Below are 22,989 nucleotides of genomic sequence, written 5' to 3' on the forward strand. Positions count from 1 at the left end.
CCTTAGAAAATGAAAATAGAAAGCCATAAGATCCAAAAAATAAATATATGGTCAAAAGAGAAAATCCTTGACTAACCAATCTGAATTCTTTTTAAGGGTTAGAAGAAAGCAGGCAAAGTATCACCCAAGTAGGTTTCTGAAAGGCTTTCAGTAAGATACAATGTAAGACTAATAATCAATATCAGTGTATGTGGAGTCAGCTTTCTGCTAAGAAAGTAACGGTAAAGAGGTGACTTCAATGAAGCTGTAAACACAAAGGAATACTTGAGATGTTAGTCATGCAGCACAAGATCTGCTTTCCTCCCTGCAAAGTCTACACCATCAAGCATTTGTTTGCATTAATCCTACAATGGTAGTATTTTATTGTCCCAAATTCCCATCAACTCTTCTTGGATTCTACCAGTCATCTACACACTAGGGGCAATTTGCAATGCCCAATTATCCTAGCAATTAAAATGGCTTTGGGATATGGGAGAAAAATTGGAGCACCCAAAAAACCCAATCGGTCTCAGAGAGGATGTGCAAACAAGAGGGCAAGATTGAATGTCTGGAGCAGTGAGACAGCTTGTGTGCAGGATGTAGTCAAAAATGAGAAAGATTGTAATAAACAAAAAGATCTCAAAAGTTGCAGGATGACCTGTCATTGGCAAATTCAATTTCAACGTGAGTAAGGTGTCACATTTTGCTGAGAAAATTAAAATCACCCATTACTCTGAAAATAAGTATCTAAGGCAGGGGTTCCCAACTTGGGATCCACGGACCCCTCAGTTAAAGGTAAGGCTCCATGGCATAAAAGAGGTTAGGAACCCCTGATCTAAGGAGGGAAAAGGATCTTGGAATACTAGTCTCTAGTTAGTGACAAGTTAAAGGGACTTTAAAATAACAGCTTTATTTTAAGAAGAATAGAATTGAAAAGTAGAGGTGCACTGCACAAGTTGTATCAAATATGTTAAGCGATACTAATTTACTTTCAGTAAAAAGGCATTGAGGAGGTACAAAATATATATAATAATATATAAGGTCATATATCTTGGGAAAGGTGAACATTCTTGAATCTCTCTTTGGAAAACAAATAGTTAAAAGGTAACCTTAGAGTTTTAAAAATTCATGAAAATGTTTAAAGAATAGATGCAGAGAATAGGTGATGAACATATGTAGAGGATTTGATATAAAATAATTAGCAAGAAATCAAATAGTGAATTTAGAAGACATATTTTTGTCACATCACTGAAGAAACTGGCTGAGACAATTGAAAAGATGCATTTAAGAGGAAGCTCAATAAGCACAAGGAGGAGTAAAGTATATGGTTACATGTAAGGAAGCTCAAGAGTAGCATGAACTGATCGGACTGAATAGCTTACTTCTGTACTCAATATACTACACTGGAAATTAAAACCGGTATCTGATTCACCTGAAGTGGATGGTCATCATGACCAATGAAATATTGTAAAATATTGATTTCCTTTCCAGTCTTGATGATATTTAAATGTACTTCATCACAAAATTGACTACTATCAGAATCAAGTTAATTATCAGCAGTATTTGACGTGAAATTTGTTAGCAGCAGAAGTTCAATGCAATACATAGTATAGAAGAGAGAAAAATATAAAAATAATAAATAAGTAAACTACTGTATATTTTCAAAAGTGAGGTAGTGTCCAAGGGTTCAATGTCTGTTTAGGAATCAGATGACAGAGAGGAAGAAGCTGTTCCTGAATCGCTGAGTGGGTGCCTTCAGGGCTTCTGTACCTCCTTCCTGATGGTAACAGTGATAAAAGGGCATGCCCTGGGTGCTGGAGGTCCTTAATAATGGATCCTGCCTTTCTGAGACACCGCTCCCTGAAGATGGCCTGGGTACTTTATAGGCTAGTACCCAAGATGGAGCTGACTAGACTTAACAACCCTCTGCAGCTTCTTTTGGTCCTGTGCAGTAGCATCCCCCCCCCCCCACCCCCCAAATACCAGACAGTGATGCAGCCTGTCAGAATGCTCTCCACTGTACATCTATAGAAGTTTTTAAGTGTATTTTTTGACATGTCAAATCTCTTCAAACTCCTAATGAAGTATAGCCACTGTCTTGCCTTCTTTATAACTACATCGATATATTGGGACCAGGTTAGATCCTCAGAGATCTTGACACCCAGGAACTTGAAAGTGCTCACTCACTCCACTTCTGATCCCTCTATGAGGATTGCTATGTATTCCTTCATCTTACCCTTCCTGAAGTCCACAATCAGCTCTTTCGGCTTACTGTCATTGAGTGCCAGGTTGTTGCTGTGGCACCACTCCACTAGTTGGCATATCTCACTCCTGTACGCCTTCTCGTCACCACCTGAGATTCTACCAACAATGGTTGCATCATCAGCAAATTTATAGATTCTATTTGAGCTATGCCTAGCCACACAGTTATGTGTATATAGAGAGTAGAGCAGTGAGCTAAGCACATACCCTTAAGGTATGCGAGTGTTGACCATCAGTGAGGAGGATATATTATCAACAATCCACACAGATAGTGGTCTTCTGGTTAGGAAGTCAAGGATCCAATTGTAGAGTGAGGTACAGAGGCCCAGGTTCTGCAGCTTCTCAATCAGGATTGCAGGAGTGATGGGATTAAATGCTGAGCTATAGTTCATGAACAGCATCCTGATGTAGGTGTTTGTGTTGTCCAGATGGTCTAAAGCTGTGAGGAGAGCCATTGAGATTGCGTCTGCCACTGACCTATTATGGCAAAAGGCAAATTGCAATGGGTCCAGGTCCTTGCTGAGGCAGGAGTTCAGTCTAGTCATGACCAACCTCTCAAAGCATTTTATCACTGTAGATTCACCATTGCCATATTCTACAACTCTGCAGTATCTCAGCCTATATATATGGTGAAACCCAAGATTTGTTTTGTCACCAAGCTTGGTTAATGTTCCACCTTCAACTCATTTAATTACTAAAATAGCCCTTTGTATCCGGCATGAAATTGCACAAATTTTTCATGACTACACATTGGGTCTACACTACACCCTTGTGTAATAAATTTAAACATCTAGTTAATTTTAATAATGATTATTTGTTACAACACCCAACTATACTTATATACAAGTTCTACTGTGTTGCTGGAAAGGCCATTAATAAAGTAAAAGTCAGAGCAATGAACAACCACAACTATGAAGGAAAACCAATTTTCCTTGCAGCCCCAGTCTCCTGTCTTCTCCCCTTCATGCCCTGACCAATCAAGAATCTATTAATCACTGTCATAAATATACATAAAGACTTGGCCTCCACAGCTGCCTGTGGAAAAGAATTCCACAGGTTCACCACTCTCTGTTAAAGAAATTCCTCCTCATCTCCATTCCAAAAGGATGTACCTCTGTTCTGAGGTTGTGTCCTCTGGTCTTAGACTCCGCCACCATAGAAAACATCCTCTCCACATCCACTCTATCAAGACCTTTCACCATTCGGTAGATTTCAATGAGGTCACCCCTCAATCTTCTGAATTCTAGTGAATACAGGCCCAGATATGACAAGCCATTCAATCCTGGAATCATTTCCGTGAACCTCCTTTGAACCCTCTCCAGTTTCAGCACATCTTTTCTAAGATAAGGGGCCCAAAACTGCTCACAACGCTCCAAGCGAGGCCTCATCAGTGCTTTATAAAGGCTCAACATTACATCCTTGCCTTTATATTCTAGTCCTCTTAAAATGAATGCTAACATCACATTTGCCTTCCACACCACAGACTCAACCTGCAAATTAACTTTTAGAGAATCCTACAAAAGGACTCTCAAGTCCCTTTGTGCCTCCGTTTTTTTCGCATCTTCTCTCCATTTAGAAAATAGTCAACCCTTTAATTTCTTACACCAAAGTGCATGGCCATATACTTCCTGACATTGTTTTCCATCTGCCAGTTCTTTGTCCATTCTCCTAATCTAAGTCTCTCTTCTGTAGTCTTCAGCTCCTATATCATCTTCAAACTTTGCAACAAAGCCATCAACTCCATCATCCAAATCATTGACATATAACAAAAAGAATCTGTCCCAACACAGACCCCTGTGGAGCACCAATAGACACTGGCAGCCAACCTGAAAAGGCTCACTTTTTTCCCACTCTGTGCCTCCTGTCAATCATCCACTGCTTTATCCATGCTAGAATCTTTTCTGTAACATTATGGATTTGTAGCTTGTTAAGCAGCCTCATGTGTGGTACCTTGTTAAAGGCCTTTTGCAAATCCAAGTACACATCATTAGATGATTCTCCTTTCACTGTCATGCTTATTATTTTTTCAAAGAATTCCAACAGATTTGTCAGGCAAGATTTTCCCTTGAGGAAACCATGCGGATTAAGGCTTATTTTATCACGTGCTTCCAAGTACTCTGAGACCTCATCCTTAATAATCGACTCCAACATTTTCCCAACTACTGAGGTCAGACTAACTGGCCTACAGTTTCCTTTCTTCTGTCTCTCTGCCTTCTTGAAGATTGGAGTGATATTTGCAATTTTCCTGTCTTCTAGAACTATTCCAGAATCTAGTGATTCTTGAAAGATCATTACTAATACCTTCACAGTCTCTTCAGCCACCTCTTTCAGAATCCTGGGGTGTACACCATTGGTCCAGGTGACTTAACTACCTTCAGACTCTTCACTTTCCCAAGAGCCTTCTCTCTTGTTATGGTAACTTCACACACTTCATGATCCCTGACACATGGAACTTCCACTACACTGCTAGTGTCTTCCACAGTGACAACTGATGCAAAATACTTACTCAGTTAGTTTGCTATTTCCATTACTACCTCTAGCATAGTTTTCCAGTGGTCTGATATTCACTCTCGTCTATCTTTTATACTTTATGTATCTGAAGAAATTTTTGATATCCTCATTAATATTATTGGCTAGTTTACTTACATATTCCATCTTTACCTTTTAAAAACTTTTTTAGTTGCCTTTTGTTTTTTTAAAGTTTCCCAATGCACTTTAGTTATTTGATTTGCCACTCCAACAACATAGAAGGCCTTTCTTTCTCAAAAAAAAAACTACTTACAGAAAAGTCTTTGGCATGATTATACTTAGGCTACGTCCACACTACACCGGATAAATCCGTAACCGAAGCTTTTTTCTCTTCGTTTTTACCCTCCGTCCACACTAAAACGGTGTTTTCGTCCCCCGAAAATGGAGATTTTCAAAAACACTCTCCAGAGTGTATAATTTTGAAAACGCCGCTTGGGCAGAGCAGTGTGGACAGGGTAACCGGAGATATCTAAAAATGCTGTCATGATTTGCCGGAACAGATGGTGGCAGCAGCGCAGGATTTCATGGTTTTCATGAATGCAATAGAACAACGCCGCAGCAGAAACGGAAATAGTAAACCGCTTTCTCTTCGGTTGTTTTCTGTAGATGTGTCCTGCACATGCCCAGGAGGAGGAGATTCGCCCAAATATCCATTTTAATGTGGACAGAGATATTTTAAAAAACGCCTAGTGTGGGCGCCTATCATTTTTACGCAAAACCGGCATTTTCAACATTATCCGGTCTAGTGTGGACATAGCCTTAGAGTTCCTAAAGTTCACACACATTAGGTTTAACAAAATTATGAATCCCCGTTTGTTAATTGAAAATTTTTTAACTGCAGTCTTTAAAGATTGTATTGTTTTGCTCAAGGTAACAACTTTGAAGCAAAGATAGAAAATAAAAATAGCACTTCAAGTCAATTCCTACAAATAAGTGACAGCACAAGCACTACCAGAGCACTGAAGCAAAAAGCCAGGAAGAAAAGAAGGGGTGAAGGCAGACAATGGCATACAGGTAAGTGTAACTAATGAGGAGAAATCATAATTGGTAATTATCCTTTCTCAGTGGATAAATATCTGTTGTATCTCATAACTCCATAAGAATTACGGAGAGTATAAATATATTCCCACAGGAAAAAACTGAGATGAGAGCAGTCTTCAAATGTTATGATATCTGCATTGCATATTGCCACTAATGTTTTCCATAAAGTATTGACTTTGCCCAGTTGATTTTAGGATGCAAGCAATAACATTTCCACCTGAAGATTAACTTTTCCAACTGGGACAGTTATTCATTAATTGTATTTTACTTTGTGGCAAAATATTTTTTGTCATATCTTCTTTCATAGCTCATCACTGACCTAATCTCTAAGATCCATTAATTTCTATTGACAATGATGCTTTTTTTTTGGAGAGAGGGTTATGAGGGAAAATGTCTGTCAATCAGGCTGTTTCAAGTTGATTTAATTTTTCAGATATAATGACCATTGAATTTTAGCAGTTACTTCAATCTGTTTTTCTTTTTTCTTTTAAAGCTGTCATCATTGGTCCAGATGGACAGCCCATAACCGTATACCCATGTCACATCTGTGGGAAGAAGTTTAAATCAAGGGGTTTCTTGAAAAGGCACATGAAGAACCACCCAGAGCAAAGTGCAAAGAAAAAGTATCAGTGCACAGACTGTGATTATACAACAAATAAAAAAGCAAGTTTTCATAATCATTTAGAGAGTCACAAGCTCATCAACAAAGGAGAAAAAGCTTATGAGTGCAATGAGTATGGAAAAAGATTCACTCAGGCAGGGACACTGGCTACTCACAAACTGGTTAATAGGGAAAAAGAAACTAAAATGCATAAGTGCAAATTTTGTGATTATGAGACAGCTGAACAGGGTCTCCTCAATAGGCACCTGTTGGCAGTGCATAGCAAGAATTTCCCACACATTTGTGTGGAGTGTGGGAAAGGATTCCGTCATCCATCAGAACTCAAGAAACACATGCGGACTCATACAGGGGAAAAACCATACCATTGCCAGTACTGTGAGTACAGGTCTGCTGATGCTTCTAATCTGAAAACACACGTGAAAACCAAACACAGCAATGAGCTGCCATACAAATGTGACCACTGTCCTCAAACATTTTTGGATGACAAAGATCTGCAAAAGCATGCCACTTTATTTCAGGCACATAGGACCCATCAGTGCCCTCATTGTGACCACAGAAGCTCCAATTCTAGTGACCTTAAACGTCATATAATATCTGTGCACACCAAGGAATTCCCACACAAATGTGAGGTCTGTGATAAGGGGTTTCATCGTCCATCGGAGCTGAAGAAACATATGTCAACTCACAAAGGGAAAAAGCTTCATCAGTGCAGGCACTGTGATTTCAAAATTGCAGATCCTTTTATACTTAGCCGTCATATTCTTTCAGTTCACACCAAGGACCTTCCTTTTAAATGCAAAAGATGTAAAAGAGAATTTCGACAGCAAAGTGAGCTTAAGAAGCACATGAAGACACATAGTGGAAAGAAGGTTTACCAGTGTGAATATTGCGAGTATAGCACTACTGATGCTTCAGGCTTCAAACGCCATGTAATATCTATTCACACAAAGGACTACCCTCACCGTTGTGAGTTTTGTAAGAAAGGCTTTCGTAGGCCATCTGAAAAAAACCAGCATATAATGCGGCATCATAAAGAGGCTATAATGTGACATACAGACATGGAAAAATATGTTACACAAACTTACTTACCGTAACTTTCAGTTAACTGGCATGGCTCGTGAACTGTTTCTCCTGGTCTCGACTTGAGTGTTGTTTCTCAACCTACCTTTCATCCTTTGTATTATAAGTTGTCAAAAGGTCTGAGAATAGGGAGATGGAGTCATTTGTTCAAATGTTTTAGTTTCTTTACAGAATCTGACAGGTAGTGTTCTGGGTTGCCATTATTGTGAAGCCATTCAGTGAGTTCAATGTCTTTTTTGTTAACCAATTTCAGGTGTCTTGAGTTTGTTTCATATGCAATTGCAAAATATTGTATTCCACAGCAATGCTGCAACACTCACAACTAGACCTTTTAAAATTAGTTCTGTTTTACATTTAATCCTGGTAAATATCTGATTACTGGAAAAGGTGTTTAAAACATCTATTTTTATCTTTTTTAATCAAAAAAATCCCAATAAATAGTTACTTGTGATAAATAGCCTAGCAAGTACTGACCATGTTCTAAAAGCTTGTGAAAAAAACTGGTTCAGTGTATTCAAGATTTCTTATAGTTCACTTCTTATAGTTGCTGCAGTTGGACAGACTTGCTATTTTAATATCAAAGCAAGAATGGTTCTATGCAGCCAGTGTGAATTAATTCATGCTTAAGAGATGGACTACTTTTTACTATAGGGCATGTGTGATAATTTATGCATCCCTTTGCAAATATTATGAACCATAGGTAATAACATGGGAGTACTTCAGGAACCAAACAATTTGGTTAGGGCTATTTAATGAATACAAATTTTGTTTTGACATTGTTATACATATAATGTATAGGAAGTGGTTATGTGAAAATGGTTTTTTTTTAGCTGGTTACTGCTCACACATTAAATGGTTGTTCACTTCGTGAATTTTTAACTTTATTCATTGTGTTGTGGTAGTTTTTGTGTTTCTTCAAATGTTGTCAGATTTTGCTTTGCACCAGATGAGAATCAGTTGCTCGAGAATTCAAAATGTCTGTTTTCAAAATTCAGAATGTTAATTTAGCAATGCCTCTTAGATTTAAGGAAAACACGTGTGTTTTATGTGGCTGTAAAGGTTGTACACTCTGTAAAATAAGAAATCTTTTGTCAATGTTCTGTGGGATTACTATTTCTAAATGTTCTTAATGTGATGAGTATATCAATAAAAATCTACATCTGTTGCACTGAAACTTGATAAATTCTACTTACCCAGGCACCCCAGTCACATTGAAGTTTTACAGATCAACTCCTAATTGTTACATTCTCTTGCTGTTAATTTTTGTTAGTTACATGGCTCTAAACATGCACCTTATTTTCACAAATTATGATAATTTAGTCTATGAAGCCTGGATAAAGATCAGGGATGAATATTTTGCTTCTAATTAATATCTGATTTCTTTTTACTGTTTTGCTCCTGTAAAATGATTGTAGAAATAAAATAATTAAATTCCTATGAAATAAGTCATATAAGAATAAATTTTAATAGTTGTGCCTGCATAGAGAAAATTTATGAGAAAAATTGTAGAGCAAAAAAAAAGCATTTTGTGCTTGCTTTGAGGTAATGAAATCCAGACCAACCAGAAGTCAGATGTAGTGTGGATGTACTTATTCCATACGACCGTACAACATAGGAGCAGAATTAAGTCATTCAGCCCACCAAGCCTTCTCTGCCATTTCATCATTTCTGTCACCTCTCAACCCCATTCTCTTGCCTTCTGTCCATAACCTGTCATGCCCAAACTGATCAAAATACCAATCAACATCCACCTTAAATACACCCAAAGACCTGGCCTTCCCAGCCGGATGTGGCAACAAATTCCACAGATTCACCACCCTCTAGCTAGAGAAATTCCTTCTCATCTCCATTCTAAATGGACATCCCTCTGTTCTGAAGCTGTGCCCTCTAGACCTTTCAATATTTAATAGGTTTCAATGAGATCCCCCTCATTCTTCTAAATTCCAGGGAGTACAGACCCAATGCCACCAAACGCTCCTTATATGATAACCCTTTCATTCCCAGAATCATTCTCGTGAGCCTCCTCTGTATCATCTCCAAGGTCATCACATCCTTTCTAAGATAAAGGGCCCAAAACTGCTCACAATACGTCAAGTGAGGTTTCATTAGTGCCTTATAAAGCCTCAGCATTATATCCTTGCTTTTATATTGTAGTGAAATGAATGGCAACATTGTATTTGTCTTCCTCACTACTGACACAACCTGCAGGTTAATCTTTAGGGAATCCTGCATGAGGACTCCCAAGTCACTTTGCACCTCGAATTTTTAATTTTCTGCCTGCTTAGTCTACTCTTTTGTTCCTTCTACCAAAGTGCATGACCATACACTTCCTGATACTGTATTCCATTTGTCTCTTTCTTACTCATTTTCCTAATCTGTCTAAGTTCTTCTGCAGCCTCCCTGCTTCCTCAACACTACCTTCCTCTCCATAATCTTTGTATTGTCTGTTTGACATGTAACGAATAAAGAAGTGGTCCCAACACCAATCCCTGCAGAGTATCACTAGACACTGGCAGCCAACCAGTTCCCTTTATCCCATTCTGCCTCCTACCAATCAACCAAATTTCTATCCATGCTAGTGTCTTTCCCATAATACCATTGGCTCTTGTTAAGCAGACTCATGTAATTTTGCTATTTCATGCACATAATGATATGGCTTGTTTTTCTGAAATACCAACAAAAAATTGGACAAGACAATAAAAATTGAGATAATGAATGAAACAAGCATATCAAACATGGTTCCTTGATATGGCTGGGGGAGGCAGTGTGGATAAGCTCCCACTATCTATTAAATACTCCCAAAGCTGTGTGTTTCAAATAGTCTCTGACAACCATGTCCAGCTCCTGCCCTTCAGGTGTGGCTTAGCTACTAAACCCAGCAGAACCATTTCTACTGACAGGAGAAAGGGCAAAAGTGGGTACTAGCACCTTAGAACAATTTGTTTCATGTAGATAGGGCTCGTCAGTCGTGGTTCGCAGCTCATCTACAAGAAGGAAAACTGATCTCAAACCTCATGCCTATACCCACTCAAGGGGAAAGCTTTGGGAGTAAACCCAGAGCTGGATCCAATAAGGCAGTCATACACTGAGTTCAACGCTGACTGGCAACTCCTGTGATGATGCTGGTGCCAAACTATTATTCTCTGCTATTCCTTTGGATTCAACAACTGTGTGGAGAGGGGAGCCTGCTGGATGGACAACAGCTTGCTCTCCATGTCATTCTGCCCTGGCTTGTATATCCCACAGCCATTCAGGAACCAATCTCAAAAGGCCATTACTAGGATATATTCATTGTCACAGGCTCCTCAATTTGATATTATTGTGCACCCCATGCAGAAAAGCAGCACAAACCAATATTCCAGCATCTGCACACCAGATGCAGTGGTCTGTTTGCATAGAAGCAATGTAGAGGTGGCATGGGAAAGGAAAACTCCAGTAAATTGCTTCTTATTCCCCACTCTAAATGTTTTGACCTATTGCTCTCAATTCTTTTTCATTTCCTTCCTCAGTTTTTCTCCTTCCCTCTGTTTATACACCTCCCCCGACTTCTTCTCCAGTATCCTCAAAGCATTGCCCTCCAATTCCCCCATTCCTTCATTCCAATCTTGGGTAGAACACAAATGAGACAGCAGTAATGAGATAAGGTAGCCCGTTCCATGTGGGAATACACAATTCAGCTAGTAATGTGTTTAATTTGGGGGGGGGGAACTATAAGAGAAATTTCTTAAAATTAAGTTGCCTCAGTTTAACAACTCTTTTGTTTTCATCACATATGGTAAGGCATGAAGAAAGAATATGGTGCACGTTAACTGTCCAAAAATAACCAAAATCGAGCTTCGAGGCTATAGATGTTTCATTAAATACTTTTGTGTTCTTTGCTGGTTTTCACCCGAAGTATCAAATTCTCTCCCCATCATCTGACAAAAGACAAAAAAGTAAATTAGAAGTTACCTGACAAAATTTACACCAACCCTTCACAATAAGGCTGTTCTTGAGTCTCTAACTTGTGTTTCTTGAATACACAATGCACCACATTAATGGTTGTCTTGTTTTTCTAATAAGTATTAACCTGTTATATGGTCAAGCTGCACACTGGCATTTAATATCATTACTTATTTTTCATGAGATGCATCTGCAAATTATTACATTATTTTAAGCACTTGTGTAGTTTCCGGTGCTGTCTCCCCATCCATGAATGAATCAGACATTGAAACCTGGGGCACCTGCTTGTACCAAATCCCCACTAGAAAGTCATTCCATTAAAGTTTATCATTATGCAGTCAACTTGTTATCCACTTTTTCATTTCAACCACAAGCTATGATATTGTTTCTCCTTCATAGCAGTTCATCCAAAACCTTGTGAAAATCTAAGAGATTCAAAAAGAGTCAAAAAGCTCTCGATGATTCATCCGTATTGGGGAGAATAGTACAATGTTTTGGGAGGAGTGGGCAGAAGTGGAGCATTAATTAAGAAACTTACCTGCTAGGTAGTCCATCCCAGATAATGTTAGAATCTCATTTTCTGGGGTTCTCAACAATGGCCGCTTCGAGGACAATAATTTTATTTTGAATGTTCCAAAAAGAGCATGGATGCTCCAAGGATGTGTGTTGTCAAAGGTATAGAATTAATATATTACAATAAATTCTGCTGAAATTTAAGGTGTGATATGAAACAAGATGAAACTGATCATTCCCGTGTACATTCCAGGCTGCAATATTCCCAATGCATTCTGATTTGCATCATGTTTTGCGTAATGCTGCCTTCACATGGGAGGCAAATGGAATTGTTTAACTACATTTTTATTGACTACCTTTGGCCATCCTTCATACTGATTTCAAATAGAGACATGCATATTTTTTGTCCAGTATTAGAATTATAAGTTTAAGACAATTCTATTACTCAGATTGGCAATTCCTTTCATCATGGCAAAAGCCCTCGAATGACGATGTGAATGCTGTTTAACATGACAAACTAATTCTCAGTTTCTTTGTAATTGATAACTAGGATCCACAATGTCATAGAATCATCAAACCTGGAAACAGACCCTTCGATTCACTGTACATGTGCTGAGCATTGAGCGCCCATCCACACTAATCCTTCTTTTCCTGGAGTCCCTTCAACATATAACTCTTTCCCCCAATCCTGCTGTCGACCTACACAAGCGACCATTTACGATAACTAGCTACTAAATACCAGTCAGAATACCTTTGACATGTGGGAGGAAGCCAGAACAACCAGTGAAAATCTAATCTTCACATAGAACTCCAAGCGTCAGCACCATCTCTGAAGCTGAGAGACCATAATACTATCCCACTGCACCTCAGTGCTGCCTGTCAGTTAACCCACCTAAACAACAACAGTATTCTCATGAACCTACCATGTCATTTAGTGATTCCAGAAGTAAAAAGAAGATTAATATAATTGCAATTATTAAATTCCCTTTAAGAAAATCTTGTAATGGAGTCTGCAACAAATCAGAAACACATATAATTCCTCTGGTTCTGTTTACCTTGCTTTATCACTTTCACTCTGGGCATCATAACAATATTAAATGATACTAATTGCTTTTTTTTAAGATGCATTTCTCTTATTGTTGAACTCTGGGTGGAGCTTACTGCAGATAAAGGTTTGAAGTGTGAATGAGAATTTGAACTACATCATGTATGTCAATAACTGCAACATATATCTTTACAAAAGTAAACCTTCCTCATGTAAAATGAGCAAACATATCTCATTCACTCACTGCACCTACAATGTAGTGTACTGGTGTGGTAACTGTACTAATGAATACCCCCCCCCACCCCCCATCTGATCTCTAAACATTCTACCTTTAATTCTAGGTTTTAAAAAACCCTTTGTGTTTGATGGAAAGGAAGTGGCAAAGAAAAGGTGAATGTTTCTATATTACCTTAACTGCTAATGGTCAGAGCTTCCCTAACATGACTTCTCGCTCTACCAACCTTTGATCAAACTGAAAAGTGCAAGATATTTTATCTCTGATTATAACACAATAGTGGCATCTGGCTGGAAAAGTGAAACTACACCTAACACAATCATAAATATGTTAATTTAATAAGAATATGGAACTTCTGTGCTTTCTGGGTCAATTCAGTAGATTGTATTACACATACGTAGAGCATATTGCACTGTGTACATTATTCTCTATACTTTCAACATTTACAAACAAGAAACTGGCCATTCTTTTGCTGATGCGTGAGATCCTCTCCCTACATGTGGTGGCTGATCAACTACTGATTAAATCTACTGCAGCTCTTCACTTTGAAGATAGTGGAAAGGTCCTACCAAACTAATATGATGCAAATATTTACATTTGTTGAGAGTCCAGGGAGATCATTATCTTGTCTATTGTCTCTAAATTTCTCCCATTAATATACAATTTAATGTCAACTGATGCCAATTTCTTTAAAACATAAAGGTCTAAAGATATTTTTGAATGTTAAGTCAAAACAATCATATCCAAAATGCTAACAGTTGTTAACTAAATTTCATTATAGAGGAATAACGGACATTATGTGCTGCAATCACACTTCAGCATGTAGAGTTATGGTTAGAAATTAGAAAATTGTCAGATCTCACAGGTCTGTAGGAGAGAGACTTCATGGCTAATTAAGTTAGATTTCCCAGTGTACAATATCTCAAGTTGGTCTCCTCATTTATGCACTGATTTTATTAGTGACTGTTGATTACTTGTGTTGTTTTGGCAATAACTTATGGTGAACTATTCGATGTTTAGGTTTCCTTGTCATGTGGTAAACTGTGACTGTCACCTGATTTTCTTTGAAACCACCTTTATATTATAGTTTGAAGCATCTGTCATGCAAAATAGCTCTGATAACACATGCCAATTGTCAAACTTTTTATCCTGACTTTGTTGTTTTTACCACAGCTCCAGGGGAAAATGTAGGTTCTGTTTTCAGAATCAGAACCATATTCCAGTTTGTACTCACTGGCATATGTCATGAAATTTATTGTTGTGCATCAACAGTACAGTGCTATACATATCTTAAACTTACTGTAAGTTACAATAAGAAATCTTTAAAAATAAATAATACAAACAGCAAAGTAGTGAGGTAATATTTATGGACTTGAGCTGTTCAGAAATCTGATGATAGAATTCATGAAAATGATATGTGATCTGATTGAAACACATGATAATGTGGGAGAATTGCAGGGTAGCTGTCAAAATGTTTACACTAGTAGTAGAAATCTTGAATGAAGGTATATATTATACGATTAGTGGGTGGTCATTTAAAACTGATGTTTGTAGGAATAGTATTGTAGAGAGCAGTGCATATCTGGAATTCTGTACCCTGGATGGTTAGTGGGGCTGTTTATAGAGGAAATAGATATAAATTTAAAAGATCAAGAAATTAAGAGTTTATAAATGGCTACAGAAAATCGGCCATAATAATTTTGAATGGAGGTTAGGACTGATAATGTGGCCTACTCATGTTCCTGTTTTCTTGTGTCCCCGTTCCTCATTAACAAGCAATTCAATAATTAGAAGACTATTTTTGTCCATTAAACCCACAGTTTGTGTTATGAATTTTACTAATCCTGTTATTTATGCTTTATGTGACTCTTCAAAGCATGGCCTATGTTAAAAGTTTACATTTTCAAATAACTTAGAATTGTGAGGTATTGTTTATAGTCTGTCAGTTTTGGCTCAGTTTCTAGTCTTGTGGAGTGATCATGTTTGAAACCCTCTCTAGGACTTAGGTAAAAACTTTTATTAATATAACACATAATATAGCATTATCGGGTAGATGGAGCTTGTCAGCCTGGGAAGGCAGTCCATCTAAGAGAGGGAAAACTCTGATTTCAAACCTCCACTGCCTTGTGGCCATACCCACTCATTGGAAAGGCTTCGGGAGTAAACTCTGAGGACAAATCCTGAGCTGGAGTCCCTAAGGCAATCCGACATTGTCTTCAACCTCGTTCTGGCAACTCCTGTGACGACACTGGTGCCAAGCTCTATCAGCCCTTGCCCTTCCCTTGGACAACATTGGTATCATGGAGAGGGGAGACTTGATGCATGGGCAACTGCCGGTCTTCCATACAACCTTGCTCAGGCCTGCACCCTGGAAACCATTCCAGACGCAGATCCATGGTCTCACAAGACTAACGGATGCTATCACCATAATACAGCATTGTGGAAGTTCAAGTTATAGAATTTTTTCGCAAATCACTATCAAAAGGTTTGAGATACTGAATTAAGATTTGTTCTTATGGAATTTAAGTGAAATAAATAAATATATTTAGTTTACCAAGGACAGTGAATGAAGTTCATAGTGGGAATAGGGATTTGCTTTCAAAATTGGCAAGGCAATTTATTTTATTGATGTTTATACAACAAGACTTTACCAAACAATGTAATATCCATTTCAAATTAATTAAAACAACAACTCTTTCTCTTCAGCCTACAATGCCATCAGACTTCCCTTGCCTATAGACTGCACACCCACTGGGGCATTACTGTTGAGAAAAGTATCTTTTCATAGGAATGTTTCCACCTGTAACATGGGATTCAATTGAGGCAAAAAGGATTTATTTTGCAGAAAATTGTGATACAAATGTTTTTCTAGGAATGCGACATCTCTATAACTTTGGAGGGCACTGTACTTCAGTGTAGTACTGAATATTGGCTTCAAGGTGAAATGGTAAACAGGTGCTTAATCTGTTCTTTTTGGTAAAACCAAAAGTTTCTGGAACAATGAATGGTATTAGGAGAAATAGAAAGCAATTTTATTAGTCATGTATCTCTTTGTGTTTTTTTCCTGGGTTTAAATTAGCTAATGGATTTGGATCATTGTATTGCATCCCAAAAGTAAATCTCATCTTTGGACTTCTTGAGGATTGGTGGTTGACTCTGTGGTTAAGAAGGCATAATGTGTATTGGCCTTCATCAATCGTGGAATTGAATTTAGGAGCTGAGAGGTAATGTTGCAGCTATATTGGACCCTGGTCTGACCCCACTTGGAGTATTGTGCTCAGTTCTGGTCGCCTCACTACAGGAAGGATGTGGAAGCCATAGAAAGGGTGCAGAGGAGACTTAGAAGGATGCTGCCTGGATTGGGGAGCATGCTTTAAGAGAATAGATTGAGTGAATTCGGCTTTTTCTCCTTGGAGCGGTGGAGGATGAGTAGTGACCTGATAGAGGTGTATAAGATGATGAAAGGCATTGATCATATGGATAGTCAGAGGCTTTCTCCCAGGGCTGAAATAGTTGCCACGAGAGGACACAGGTTTCAGGTGCTGGGGAGTAGGTACAGAGGAGATGTCAAGGGTAAGTTTTTTACTCAGAGAGTGGTGAGTGTGTGGAATGGGCTGCTGGCAGCTGTGGTGGAGGTGGATACGATAGGGTCTTTTAAGAGACTTTTAGATAGGTAGATAGAGCTTAGAAAAATGAAGGGCTATAGGTAAGCCTAGTAATTTCTAAGGTAGGGGCATGTTCAGCACAACTCTGTGGGCTGAAGGGCCTGTAATGTGCTGTGGGTTTTCTGCTTCTATGTTTAAATGGAGGCTCTTTTTCTATGTGTGTTTTATGGATGCAATTTCTTTCAACATTGTGTCTCCATATGAATTCATCAAGTCTTGAAACATGTAACTAAAGCTAGAGTTCAATGAATCTTTTAAACTTCACTACAGTTTTTCAAGTTGAGTGTAAGCTTAATGCATATTTTGCCTCTCTGCTTCAAATCTATGAGGTAGCCAAGAATTGTTGTTTAACAGCCCTGTGAGTAGATAGTGAAGTACATCAATCTACTTTCAGTACTCCAAGCATAACTTAGCCAATGTTGCATGAAAATTCAAAAAGCTTTCATTGCTGCTTTTATTTCCAATGACTCAATTGAGAACTCCTTAAAGCCTTTTTCGTCTACACTCTTCCTTTTTGCTGGTTATGGAATCATAAATTGGTCTCTTGAAAGAGATCATTCATCACTTTGCACTTCTATTGGCTCTTTGAAATAGTTATATAATTAGTCTCTAAATCATGTTGTTTAACAGTAGATCTTTCCAGTTTCCTTTTGAATATTATTCATGAATTGGGTACCACTATTCTTTTAGACTGTATTCCAGGCCATTATAACTATGCAACCAAATATCTTAGTCTCTCCAAACCTTTTGATGGCTATATTTAATAGAACTTCTGCCTCACCTGCATTTATGCCATTCAAAATAATTTCTCACTACTTTCTCACAAAAATCCTTCTTTACATCCTCATAAAAACTCTCAGCTCCAATGAGAACAACCCCAGTTTTTTCTGTAGCCAAGGTCCTGCATTCACCTTTCCCACCTCACGTTCTATATAAGGAAAACTGTATACTCTATAATCCTTTGAAAATGACTGAGTAATTCCATTGTCAATCAGGCTTGGTGACTATCTTGTTTTATGTGATTGTGATTGATTTTTATGGGTATAATTTGCATCTATCTTTTGCTGCTGATTAATAATATTCTGCTTTCTAATTAAATTGACTTTGTTTACTTATTGTGTTAGATATTCTCACCCCATCATCAAATAAGTGACTAATACATTGTAATAAGGAAATAGACTGTTGTAGTTTTCCTCTACATCCTTATCATTCTTCCTGTTGGCCTATATTTGTAATCTGCACCTCTATAAATCTCAGGATCCAGCTTGCTTTATAAAAGATCTTCTAAACTTGCCCTGCCACATTGTAAGTTTTGATTCTATACAATCCAAAGTCTCTATTTTTGTAATCCCTTTAAAAATTGTGTCATGTTATTTATATTACTGTTCTCAATCTTTTTGGCAAAATAAATCATTCACATCTCAGCACTAAATTTTACTGGACAGTTTCATTAGAATGTGTGTAAATGAAGTGTCAGTACCTCCAGCTGAACTCTGTCTTTTTGTGTGTTTCCCCCAGCCACCATTCTGTGTTTTGGTATTGCCGTGTGCTTTTGTTTGTTTTCATGCCCCATGGGCTCCTGTCCCTGGTCCTGCTCTACTCTGGCCCCTGTATCCACTTCTCACCTGTTTCCTGTTATTCATGCCCCATGGGCTCCTGTCCCTGGTCCTGCTCTACTCTGGCCCCTGTATCCACTTCTCACCTGTTTCCTGTTATTACCTGTATTGCTGCCACCTGTGCCTCATTGTGCTCCACCTATCACCTGCTCTCTGTTTATTGCTCAGTGTATTTAGTCCTGTGTTTTCACCTATGTTTTGCCAGATTGTGCCAGTGAGTTTTCCTGAGCCTTTCCAGAATTCATAATCTAAACTCTGTCCTTCTGATTATTGACCCTGCCTGTTTGCTGACCCTGATTTTGCCAGTTTGTCTTGATTGTTCTGGTTTTTGACTCTGCCTGTTTCCTGATTTTGATTTATGGATTTCTCTGGAACTTTTGATCTCTGTCTGAACTTTGACGCCAACTTTGTTGCCCCTCTGGATTTGTTACTCAATAAATATCCCAGTGTGCACAGTGCTTGGTCTGTGATTGGGTCTCTGCTTTAGCACCCTGACATGAAATCTATTATTCGCCATTACGCTGTCTACATTTCTGAGATTCATTTAACTGCAAACTTTATGATTAAAAATATTTTTCTAAAAGAGCAATGGTCAATGCAATTCCTGGTAAATTTTCCTTCAAACCTAGGCACTATTCTCTGCTTTTTAGCTTAGTTGTTCTTGTAATATTGTCATGTTATTCCCATGTCTTAATTCTGCTAGTAGTTTACAACATAACAAACTTATTTACTCCTTGGAAAGTCTACCAAAACCAAGCACACAACTGTTATGAATCCTAATTAATTCTTCATCTGAGAGTTTGGTCCAGTAAATGCACATTTTGACTTCTACAAAATAATTTTTGTGACACTGTATTCATGTATTTATTTTGTTAATGGTTTTTATTTTTGTCTTTGAGTACAGAATCAGGTTTATCACTGTCAAATGTTGTGAAAATTGTGGTTTTGTGATTCTCTCCTCCCTCTCTTGCCCTCCCCCATCCCATATGCCTAAACCCATATGAACTCCCGCCTCACACATATTGCCCTCTCGCCCCGTCTCCCACCAACTTTTATTTACCTCCCCATAACTACGGTAAACAGTGCTGAAGATTGAATTTAATGGAAAAGTAGGAAAATTGTGGGGTTGTCCACTTTGCTTTACAAAACAGAAAAGTGGAGTACAGGTAGGTCCCAGATTATAAAGTGTTCCAATCCTGAGAACTGTCAGAAAGCCAGGAGCATCTGTTTTCTACACCTACCCAAATCGTATCACCCTACATACAATTGCTATTTTTTTTATAATTGTTTCAAAAATTGCTTTTAGAATATATGGTAAAAGTTGTGCTGTCAGATTTCTTTAAGTTGCATCATCTGTCACCCAGGGAATTCCTGTAGTTATTGAGTGGGTTCTGCTCCTGTACTCGCCTGCTAAGGTGCATTAATATTACCTACCCACTTTTCTTGTCTGTACCTGGAAGGAAAAATCATGCTGATTTAAAAACAACTTGAACCTGAGTGGTGCTAGGTCCTTGTATGATGTAACGGAGATATATCTGTGGCACGGGCCAAGCCTCACTCTCAAAGCTCCTCTAAAAACTTTTACAAACAGAGAAAACTGTGCTCCTCACTTTGCTACTACAGATTTTCAGTGCTCCTGAATACCCATGATGCTTGGAAACATTGAAAAAATATTTATTTCCAAGCACTGTAACCTTGATATCCTTTGCTTGGCATTTTTTTAAGGATTAATTAATTACTTTCACCTGAAGGGTCTTGGCCCGAAATGCCAACTTTTTATTAATTTCCATTGATGCTGCCTGACCTGTTGAGTTCCTCCAGCATTTTGTGTGTTGCTTTGGATTTCTGGCATCTGTAGAATTTCTCATGTTTATTATTTATATAAATTTTCATTCCTTGGTTTAAATTACTTAGTGCATTTCCCCCCCTGCGTGGAACTCTCACAATTTAAAGTCCTCACTTGTTTTTATAAATCACTTATTTCTGGTAACTCACTCCCTCACTGCTTTGAGTCTATATTTGCATGTTCTCAAGTTTCTGTTTTTGCCATTTAGCTTATTTCCCATCATTCTTTCTCTTGCATCCATTTTTAACTTAATATTTTCTTCAGTTCAACTTTGGTTAAACACTGAATGGCCACATACAATTACAGAGCATTCTTTTCATCTCAGTCTACTGTAAAAAGCAGCTTTGGACTTCGTAATATGATTACAACTTTATCTATTTTCTCATATGTCCTTATGAGCTTTGATAGAAATGCTTAATAATATTACTATGCTCAAAGTGGACTCCAACATATAATTATCTATCTTTGTACCGTGGTATTATAATCCTGTTACTTTACATAATTACAAAATATTAATCCTTCAAATGCTCTCTTTGCCCGAATAATTTTCAGCTCCATGAACCTCTCAAAGTAACTACATCAGTAGGAGAGTTTGTGTTTTCCATAGTGCAAGCATGTCATCCTCTATCCCAAGGGCTTGCTTAAGAAGAAGCAATGCATAGACTCAGTATTTTGACTGTAAAATTCTCTGCTTATGCTTTAAATCTTTGAATGATTATACACTTACCCAACACCATAACCCTCACATCCAGTCCCATTCTTCTTTCTTCTTAAAAACACAAAATCCTGATGAAGGGTTTTGGCCCGAAACGTTGTCACTACATCCTCCCATAGATGCTGTCTGGCCTGCTGAGTTCTGCCAGCATTTTGTGTTTTTATTTATTTCCAGCATCTGCAGATTTACTCATGTTGTCTTCATTCTTCTTGCTCTGTCATCTTGTGTGCCCAGATCCTTTACACCATTTGTCTATCTTCACCTCCCCAGGTTTCTCAATCTTCAATTCCCTCACTAAATCCTTTCATCTGCCCTGCCTCCTTTCAGACCATCCTTTAATCTTGCCTCTTTGATCAAAACCTCGAGTTACCCCTCCTAATTTCTCAACCTTTGCCTTGTCTATTTTTGTGTTCTGGAGAGTACCAGTCAGCAAATCTTGCCCTAGAGAAGATGGTGGTTAGTTTCTTCTCCAGGATTTAGAAAGAGCAATAATGAATGGACAGAGAAATACTTCTGAATCAGGGAGGCATGTGATTTGGAGAAGGAACCAGCAGATAGTGATGTTTTCATGTCCATGTTGTCTGAATCACTCTGTGGCAGAGATTGTGGGTGGGGGCAGTGTTGTCAGCACCTGAGGTGCAGTTTGTAGATGTGTGCCTGTGAAGTTTGTCAGTCTTTGTCATTGTTAAAGTGCAGGATAAGTAAGTTTTACTTTGGACATAATATTTCTCCAAAACAGTTTACACTTGGCATATGCAATTTACTTGGAGACAGTTACATTGATAAAAGATTCAATTTTGAACATTCAACTCAAATAACACAGGAAGAAGTGTAAGGTTGGAGCAATCTGGGACAATGTTCTCTAATGAACTGCCTTAAGTAAAGGTATTTCTTAACATAAATGTCCGCTCTATGAATTTTTGCCGCAGCACAATGACTTTTTGGAGTATGTTTCTCCAACTTATCAAACTTTTTTTTACTCTAACAAATAGCATTTTATGCTCTTAAGGGATGCACAGAAGATAAAACAGTACAGGACAGGAACAGACCCTTTAGCCCACAATGTTGTGACAAATCAATTAAATTAGTAATCAATGGCTAACTAATCTCTTCTGCCTACACAATGTCCATATTCCTCCATTTTCCTCAAATTCATGTGCCTAAACGTATCTTAAAAGTTTCTAATGTTTCTGCCTCTACTACCACCCCAGACAGTGCATTCCAGGCACCCACCGCTCACTGTGTATAAAATCTTGCCCTTCGCATCTCCTTTAAAATTGCCCCCTCATACCTTAAATGCATGCTTTCTGGTATTAGACTGTTCAACCCTTGGAAAAAGATATTGTCTGCCACTCTATCTATGCTTTTCAGAATCCTACCAACCTCTATCAAATCTTCCCTCAGCCTCTGCCACCACTCCAGAGAAAAAAAAACGTTCATCCAACATGCCCTCCAATCCAGGCACTATCCCAGTAAACCTCCTCTGCACCCTCTCCAAAGCCTCAACATCCCTCCTATTAATAGGCATCTGTTAGTCTCACGAGACCATGGATTTGCTCCTTGGAAGGTTTCCAGGGCGCAGGCCTGGGCAGGGTTGTATGGGAGACTGGCAGTTGCCCAAGCCTCAAGCCTTCCCCTCTCCACACCACCAATGTTGTCCAAGGGAAGGGCACAAGGTCTCAAGCAGCTTGGCACCGGTGTCATCACAGAGCAATGTGTTGTTAAGTGCCTTGCTCAAGGACAGCTGAGGCTGAGGCTTGAACCAGTGGCCTTCAGATTATTAGTCCGATGCCTTATCCACTAGGCCATGCGCCAACACATCCTTCCTATATTGGGGCAGCTAGAACAGTATACAACACTCCAGAGCTGGAGTTTTATAAAGCTGCCACATAACTTCCA

The 22,989-nt window shown here is 38.4% G+C and overlaps 1 protein-coding gene across 2 annotated transcripts in view; it reads left to right on the forward strand.

Annotated features, from left to right (window-relative positions):
- znf711 (zinc finger protein 711) overlaps positions 1 to 8,687 on the forward strand; it is a 47,446-nt gene extending 38,759 nt beyond the window's left edge. The window contains exons 7-8 of one of the 2 annotated variants that reach the window (XM_073058382.1): positions 5,641 to 5,784; positions 6,305 to 8,687. In XM_073058382.1, the coding sequence (XP_072914483.1) occupies positions 5,641 to 5,784; positions 6,305 to 7,482 (1,322 nt within the window). In that variant the 3' untranslated portion in view covers positions 7,483 to 8,687. The remainder of the gene's footprint in view (positions 1 to 5,640; positions 5,785 to 6,304) is intronic. The other variant, XM_073058383.1, reaches the window with a different exon arrangement.
- The last annotated feature ends 14,302 nt before the right edge of the window (positions 8,688 to 22,989 follow it).

This window comes from Hemitrygon akajei, chromosome 10, assembly GCF_048418815.1.
Source record: "Hemitrygon akajei chromosome 10, sHemAka1.3, whole genome shotgun sequence".
Taxonomy (NCBI): domain Eukaryota; kingdom Metazoa; phylum Chordata; class Chondrichthyes; order Myliobatiformes; family Dasyatidae; genus Hemitrygon; species Hemitrygon akajei.